The sequence below is a fragment of the Pseudorca crassidens genome, chromosome 7 (assembly GCF_039906515.1).
Source record: "Pseudorca crassidens isolate mPseCra1 chromosome 7, mPseCra1.hap1, whole genome shotgun sequence".
Taxonomy (NCBI): domain Eukaryota; kingdom Metazoa; phylum Chordata; class Mammalia; order Artiodactyla; family Delphinidae; genus Pseudorca; species Pseudorca crassidens.
In genome coordinates this window covers 36,529,207-36,537,150 of record NC_090302.1, presented here as the reverse complement: position 1 = coordinate 36,537,150, position 7,944 = coordinate 36,529,207, and the positions used below count along the sequence as shown (strand labels likewise).

General features: G+C 42.1%; 1 protein-coding gene across 4 annotated transcripts in view; it reads right to left on the bottom strand.

Annotated features, from left to right (window-relative positions):
- The window catches only part of GNE (glucosamine (UDP-N-acetyl)-2-epimerase/N-acetylmannosamine kinase), a 53,031-nt gene that overhangs the window by 9,553 nt on the left and 35,534 nt on the right, over positions 1-7,944 (bottom strand). For 3 of the 4 annotated variants that reach the window (XM_067743947.1, XM_067743948.1, XM_067743949.1), the window contains 2 exons: positions 5,646-5,762; positions 2,934-5,125 (listed from right to left, as the gene is read on the bottom strand). In XM_067743947.1, the coding sequence (XP_067600048.1) occupies positions 4,890-5,125; positions 5,646-5,762 (353 nt within the window). In that variant the 3' untranslated portion in view covers positions 2,934-4,889. Of the gene's footprint in view, positions 1-73; positions 5,126-5,645; positions 5,763-7,944 lie in introns of those variants that run through there. The other variant, XR_010944961.1, reaches the window with a different exon arrangement.

Sequence of the window (7,944 nt, the reverse complement as noted above, 5' to 3'; positions counted from 1 at the left end):
ACCTGTCACATTTTAGGTGATGGTTCGAGTGACTGATAAAGCTGTATTTCAGAAATCTGCTTCTAATGGTTACCTGATACTAGTCCAAGTTGGAGATTGATGTAATGCCACATTCAGGAGGTGGAGCAGGGGTAGGTCTTGCCATTGCCGAGAAGGAAAGTCCACCATCTCTCCTATGGTAATTATGTCTGGAAGGGAGAGGAACATTTACTTTTCTGCCTACCTTCCCCTCTCCAAGCGTCTTAGTTGGGCATTCCTTGATCTGGCCCGCATTTCTGGCCTCTTTGCCATTCCTCCCCTTTAGCCACCTCTGCTTGCAATCAAGCAATCACTTGCTGTTGTTCACCAACCATTAGTTGCTCCTGGGCCTTGCTTAATGCCCTTGAAAATGTTGAAATCTGGTTTAAGAACTAGCTGAAAGGCCACCTCCGTAATGCCTTTCCTTTCCCCTGAGCTCCCATGGCCCTCTACGTGCAACAGCTTACCTTTTGATATTGTCTTGGTGTCATTTGGACTTGTCTTGCCTCCCACACAGGATGGGCTTCTTGAGGGTGGATGTGGCCGTTAATCAGATGTCAGTAAAGTCTGACTTTCTCGAAATCAAGAGGTGACTGGATAATATGACAAAAGTAATGCTATATGCATCCAAGGCTAGGTTGTAAAAGGCAACACAGCTTACGGCTGGTTTGTTGGAACACACAAGCTGGTAGTCCTTGAGCCACCATGTAAAAAGTTCTACAATCCTGAAGCCACCATGCTATGAGGAAGCCCAAATCAACCAACGTGGAGAGACCTGGAAACTACAAGCAAAGAGAGATGCATGGCCAGCCCTATTCCAACCTCCTATTCCAGCTCCAGCCACTGTCTAACTGCACGTGCATCTGATGCCCTGAGTCGGAATTGCCAGGTAAAGCCTTTCCAAAATTCCTGACCCACAAAAACCATGAGAGAAAATGATTACCGTGTAAGCCTCTTAAGTTTTGAGGTGGCAGTAGTAGCTTTGGATTGTTTCTAATGCCTACATTACTCACATGGGGCTTCATAAAAAGGAAGGAGTTGGTTCAGAAACTCAGTGAGTGCTCAGTATTTAGTTTCAAACCTCTTTCTTGGGACCACTTTGATTTTTATGTCAAATTTTAAATGGATTCAACATAGTATTGGAAGTACTAGCCAGAGCGCTTAGGCAAGAAAATAAAAGGCATCCACGTTGGAAAGGAAGAAATAAAACTGTCACTATTTGCAGATTACATGATTTTATATATAAAAAACCCTAAAGACTCCACCAAAAACCTGTTACTAATAACTACTAATAAATGAATTACGTTGTAAGATACAAAATTAGTATACAGAAATTTGTTGCATTTCTGTACACTAATAACGAACTATCAGAAAGAGAAGAAAACAGTCCCGTTTACAATTACATCAAAAAGAATAGAACACCTAGGAATAAGTATAACCAAGGAGGTGAAAAAACTGTACACTGAAAAGTATCAGACACCGATGAAAGAAACTAAAGACAGACCCCAAGCTCATGGATTGGAAAAATTAATAAACTCAAAATGGATTAAAGACTTGACTATAAGGCCTGAAACCATAAAAATCCTAGAAGACACAGGCAGTATAAGCTCCCTGACATCAGTCTTGTGATGATTTTTTTGGATTTGATGCCAAAAGCAAAGGCAACAAGAGCAAAAATAACTGGGACTACATCAAACTAAAAAGCTTCTGCACAGCAAAAGAAACCATCGACAAAACGAAAAGACAGCCTACTAAAAGGGAGAAAATATTTGCAAATCATACATACAGTGAAGGGTTCATATCCAAAATATGTGAAGAATTCATACAACTCAATAGCATAAAAACAATCCAATTTAAAAATAAGAGGATTTGAATAGACATTTATCCAAAGAAGCGAAACAGCTGGCCAATGGGTAAATGAAAAGGTGCTCAACATCACTAATCACCAGGGAAAATGAAAATCAAAACCACAATGAGATACCACCTCACATTTCTTAGAATAGCTGTTATCAAAAAGACAAATAAGTGTTGGAGAGGAGGTGGAGAAAGGGAACCCTTGTGCACTGCTGGTGGGAATGTAAACTGGTGCAGCCACTATGGAAAACAGAATGGAGGTTCCTCAAAAAATTATAATGAAATTCCCATATGATCCAGCAATTCCAGTTCTGGGTATTTATCTGAAGAAAACACAAACATTAACTCAAAAAGATATATGCACTCTTACATGCAGCATTATTTACATAGCCAAGGTAATGGAAACAACCTAAGTGTCCATCAGTGGATGAATGGATAAATAAAATGTGTAAATATATATGACAGAATAGTATTCAGCCATTAGAAAAAAAATGAAATCTTGCCATTTGTGAAACATGGCTAGACCTTGAGGGCATTATGCTAAGTGAAATAAATCAGACTGAGAAAGACAAATACCGTATGATCTCACTTATATGTAGAATGTTAAAAAAACAAAACCAAGCTCAGAGAGAACAGATTGGTGGTTGCCACAGGTGGGGGGTTGGGAGGTGGGGAGTGGGTGAAGAGGGTCAAAAGGTACAAACTTCCAGTTATAAGTCATGGGGATGTAATGTACAGCATGGCGACTATAGTTGATAATACTATATGGCATATTTGAAAGTTGCTATGAAAGTAGATCTTAACAAGGGAAAAACACTCAACTATGTATTGTGACGATATTAGCTAGACAGTGTGGTGATCATTTTGCAATATATATTTTAAAGTTATATAACAATGCTTTCTATTAACAAAGTTTTTTGGTGGGGTGGTTGTTAAATCAATATTAAATGCCTTAAAGAAGTTATATGACCTTCAGAAAGTAAGGAGCACAACAAATCTCTTTTGGGAAGGGGAATGCTTTTAGCTAATGAGCTAATTAAGAACAAAACAAAATACAGAAATGGCAGGATTTCCACAAGGAAATACATTTATTTTTTTAGAATTTGGCTCAGAACAGTAAAATAAAAATATTTACATTAAAATAAATTAAGATGTGATCATTTAGCTATATGTAATAATTATGTTGGAATATATTAGCCTTTCCATGAATTTAATAAAAACTAAGATTTGGTTTTAGATTCAATACCATCCTTCCAAATATTTGGTATGAAACTTGGTAGCAGTGCAGCTGTCTGGTGTATGCAGTGGTTGTAGGTTTTATCAAAGAACAGCTGATGCCCCTTCACGGTATACCAACCCGCCCCAGACACTGATGGCCAAGCCAACTAGCTTCCTTCCCAGGAATCAACCAGGACCTGGAGATTATTTCAGAGCTGACAGAGTTCTAAGAATCAGCCAACCTAGCTTTTCACATTAACCCACCAGGAAGGAAGTAATTCAAATGCAAACTTGATTCCTTCATTTTATATGTGAACACAGAAATAATGCTGTAGAAACCTTCAGGTTTTCCTAAAATAATAAACAATCTGAAAAACATATGCATGTCCTTTTTAAGGTCATCTAAAAGTACCCATAAAAACCTGTCACTAGACCAAATACTGTACTGGCAAAATTACCACAGCATACAGGAATATTTTATTAAATTCACCACTGAGAGAGAGTGTCAAGGATGAGTCGATTCATTTGCTAATAAGATATTCTTGTGAAAGCTCTTGGTAGCCTGGAATAAATTACAATATATTTGCACTTTGGAAGTTTTTGATATGAAGAGAGGTTTGTGTGGCTTAGCAGAAAAAACACAGAGGGACCCGGGTCAAACCCTGTCTTTAAGACTCATTAGCCACGCGGCTTTAGGCACACCACTTGACTTAGTTTGGGGTTCTATAAAATGGGAATTAAAACACCTACCTTACTGGTTGTGAGAATTTAGAATAATGCATATGAAGCACCAAGTTCAGAGCCTGGCACACAGTAGGCACTTAATAAATGGTGGCTATCAGTATTTCTTCCAGGTTGAAATTAATAGCAAGAAACTTGGCCTTTGTTATCTTGACACCAATTCGAGCGTGGAATCTTATTTAGCCAGAATCCAGATTTCACAGATGTGGGCTCTAGGTATGACACACAACAAACACTGCCTTAATCAACACTCCAGGGTCATATTCAACATAGTATGAAAAGCTATTGAAGGGAGAGGTGTCTGCTTGTCAGTAGCAAGGATCCTTCTGGGATGGTTAATCTTTCAGAGGCTGTAAGTCCTAGTGGCTCCTCAGCTGGCCTTAAGAAGATAAGGACAAGGTCACTAAGGCCACTGTAATTCAGATCCCTGATCTAAAGTTGCTCAAGATTCTGAGAGAGTAATAGCAAATAACATCTTTCAACAAGTAATGTTTGGGGGTGAGAGATACATACACCTGATGTCCTGATCATGGCCATGGTTTCATAGGTATATATATGTCAAAACTCAACCAAGTTGTGCACTTTAAAAAATACCTCAATAAAACTGCTTTAAAAAGGTTTTACTTAAGCCCTTCATGGTGAGATTTCCTTCTGTTCCCTGACTGGATCCCTTTCTGTGTTCTGAACTTAGGGTCAGAGGAGGAAGGATTAATAATCCAAACTCCAGTATCAAGGTCACACCCCAAGCAAGGCCTGCAGGTCTAAGTGGTACATCTAGTAAGCAGAGTCCTAAGGCTTCCTCGGCTACTACTGTAGCTCCTTTTGGCACAGAAGATTGTGACAAGGTTTGAGCTGAAATGACCGCACAAGGAGCAGCATCTACAAAAACGGGTTGGGAAAAGTGACTCTGGAAGAGACTAAAAGCAAAAACTCTGCCAAAGTCGCCTGCCAAATAAATTGAAATACCAAATTTGCCTTTTAAGAAATGCTCATCTAGAAGACAACCTGATTCTGCCAAGGAGCTCTTGAATCTCGGTCCACGTCCACTCTTCGGAGGACTAGTAGATCCTGCGAGTCGTGTAGTCCAGAACCATGCTGGCCGCGCCGAGCAGGGCGGGTTCCACCAAATCCGAAACCACCACGTCCACGTCCTGAACCGAGGACAAGGCTTGCTGGCGGATGACGTCTTTGACAGTGTGGATATAGTGACTGGCTAGGACTCCAGAGAGGATCACAAGGGAAGGATTCATAGTGTGGAGGATGTTCACAACCGCAAGACCCAACGCTGTTCCAGCTACAGGAAAACAAAAATTAAAAACAAGTTTTCGGGGAGAGAGCCAAATCCAAAGTCAAAGAGGAAGGTGGAAAAGAGCACCAGCCAGGAATAGTTCGTTCACACTACCTCATGGAAGCAGTACTTTTAAAGCTGTTTATATGATTTATCCTTAATATGAAAAAATGATTATGTGATACTTTGAAATGAAAAGAGCTGGGTATAAAACTGTACATATACTATACTATATGATCTCAACTATGTAAAAAAAAATAGACTGGAAGGAAATGTTAATAGTTGATATCTCTGAACAGTAAAACTAAAAGATACTTTTTCTTACTCTCCTGTATTTCTCTAAATTTCCAGAAAATGAACAAGTAGTTTTTTCATAGTTGTAAAACAAAACAAAAACCTGTTTAAAAAGGCAACACTGCCAAATACCTTGAACAGTAAGTAGGAAAATTACCTCTGCACTGGTCCTGAGGGCTGGGCATTTGTCGGAGCCCTGGGCTGTCAGAGCTGCCCAGACCCGCGTGCTCACCTGTTCTCAAGATGCTCTGGGCCTTTGCATTGCCAAGTTTCGCAGCTTGGATGAGATGGAGTGCGCCCACAGCTTCGTCTTTTGGCACTGACATCCCTTCCACCAAGAGCTGGTCTTCTGTTTGAGCAGAGGTGAGAAGGAGAAGCAGTCATTCATGAGCTTCGGAAGGCCAAGCTCATAATTATGCCTGTGGGCGGCAAGCCTCCAAGTGGGAAGATGATAATCTCTTTTCACATTTGCAAAGCTTTTTATCATTCGTAAATATCCATATACATTTGCCAGAGGGCTTTGCTGCCTGCTTATACATCATCCAGAACTTCTCTAACTGGAAATCCTCAACTCTGACCAGAGCCTCCTTCACTTCCCCCTTCCATATTAAACAATCTTGAAGTGTTTTTTTTCCCCAAAATTACCAGAACTCCTCTGCATTCATCTCCTCCCTTATCTATGCCAGATGCAAGGCTGCATTATTTGCCAGTGACCCACAGTGGCAGGAAGGCACAGCACCTCAGAAACGGACAGACCTGGGTTCAGCTGTCAGCTCTACCACCACGGGCTGCACTACCCTGCCCATGTCACCTCCACGTGTTTCTCTTCTAAGACTGGGGTAATGATACCTACCCTAGCAGGATTCCTTTAGGGATTAAATGAGAAAATGGACTTAAGTACTCAAGTTAAGTGCTGGCCAGAGTAAATGCTAAATGAATGGTAGATATTTCTGTAGTTATCTGTAGTCCTTGACTTTCTGCCCCTCACACTGCCAGCCACCAACCCAGATTCAAACTCCTTCCTCATCTGCTATTACTTGGGCTCTGATGGGAGAAAATCCCAACCAAGCAGACGGTTACCTAGACACCAAGTGGTGGTCTCCTGTCTTCCAGGGGCCCTCACAGCTGCTCTGGCCACTCTCTCCCATTCCCGTTCATTGCCCTTCTCAGCCTTCATCTCCTCAGACCGTCTATCCCAGCTCCCGCTACCAAGAGATTTCCCCATTTCTGACCTCTCAGATAAAGGATGCCTCCAGGTAGAACTCCCTTACTCCTCTGCCCCGGCTTATAAACAGGTCTGTGTTCGCAAATCCCGCTGCTCTCCCTCTCTCGCCCCTCCACCAGGGCTTCACAGCTCATCTCTCCCTCTCTCCCCAGGGGCCTTTTTGTAAGGGCTCCTCCACCCTTCCCCTCCTGCGTTCTCAACCCTCACTTCTGCTCCTACTCAGGGTAGTTAGGCTTCTGCTCCCACTTGACTGAACTTCTTTAAGATATGCATTTACCCCCATGGGGGCAAAAACTGGTTCTTGTGGGCAAAAAAATTCGTACTCTTTTTATACAGACAGTAACAACAGATAAACAATGTATCTGTGGTATTAAAGTTTCATGGGGTTGAATGATTAGGAAAAATTGTCTAAACATTTAGGCTCCTTAGTGGGGGGGGTGTTGATAAAAATGAGACTGAAAAATAAACACTGTTTTCAGAGCTTCAAATGATGTCCTTCCTCAGGGTCAAAGCCAATTAACTTTCTGGTTTCCTCTTACTCAGCACTTGACACTACCCACTACCCTCCCTGAAACACTCCCTTTTTGGTTCCTGTGACTTTACCCTTTCCTGGTTTTCCTCCCTGCCCTCAAGTGCTGACATTTCACAGGATTCCACCCTGGACTTTCATCTCACTGCAAGTCTCATTCACAGGTTTAATGGCCACCTCAGTGCCCATGATTCCAAATCCTGACTTCAGTCCTGTCCCCTCTCCTGAGCATCAGACCCCTGCAGCCAGCTGCCTCCTGCACGCTCCCACCTGCATGTCCCACTGGTTCCCAACCGTCAGCTTCTGCCAAGCCCTGTTCCTCCTCTCATGTCCCCACCCCCAAAGGTGTCCACCCAGAAAACTGGAAGTCACTCTAGAACTGTCCCCCTTAAAGCCAGCCTCCATTCAACTACCATTTTCCCGCTAGAAAAAAAAAGTGTGGTGAAGAATCTAAAATTTGGATCTATGTCTTTACCCTAAAATTTTTCAGTGGTTTTTCCATTAGCTGCTGGTCCTGGCTTACCTCTTGCTACACTATACCCTGCCTTGCCCTTATGCACCAACACCACTGTTTCCTATGCTTGGAAATGCTCCCTGGCTCATCCAAACTTGCCTCAATAATTCTGTTTACCCTCTTGACTCTCAACTCCCAGGACAGCACCCTAACGCTCCCTTCCCTGTATGGAGAGGGCGGGGAGGGAACACTGGTGTCCTTCCTATATGCATCTATGTTCCTTGGCCATCGTTCTCATTCCACTTGACACACCATGTTGTAAT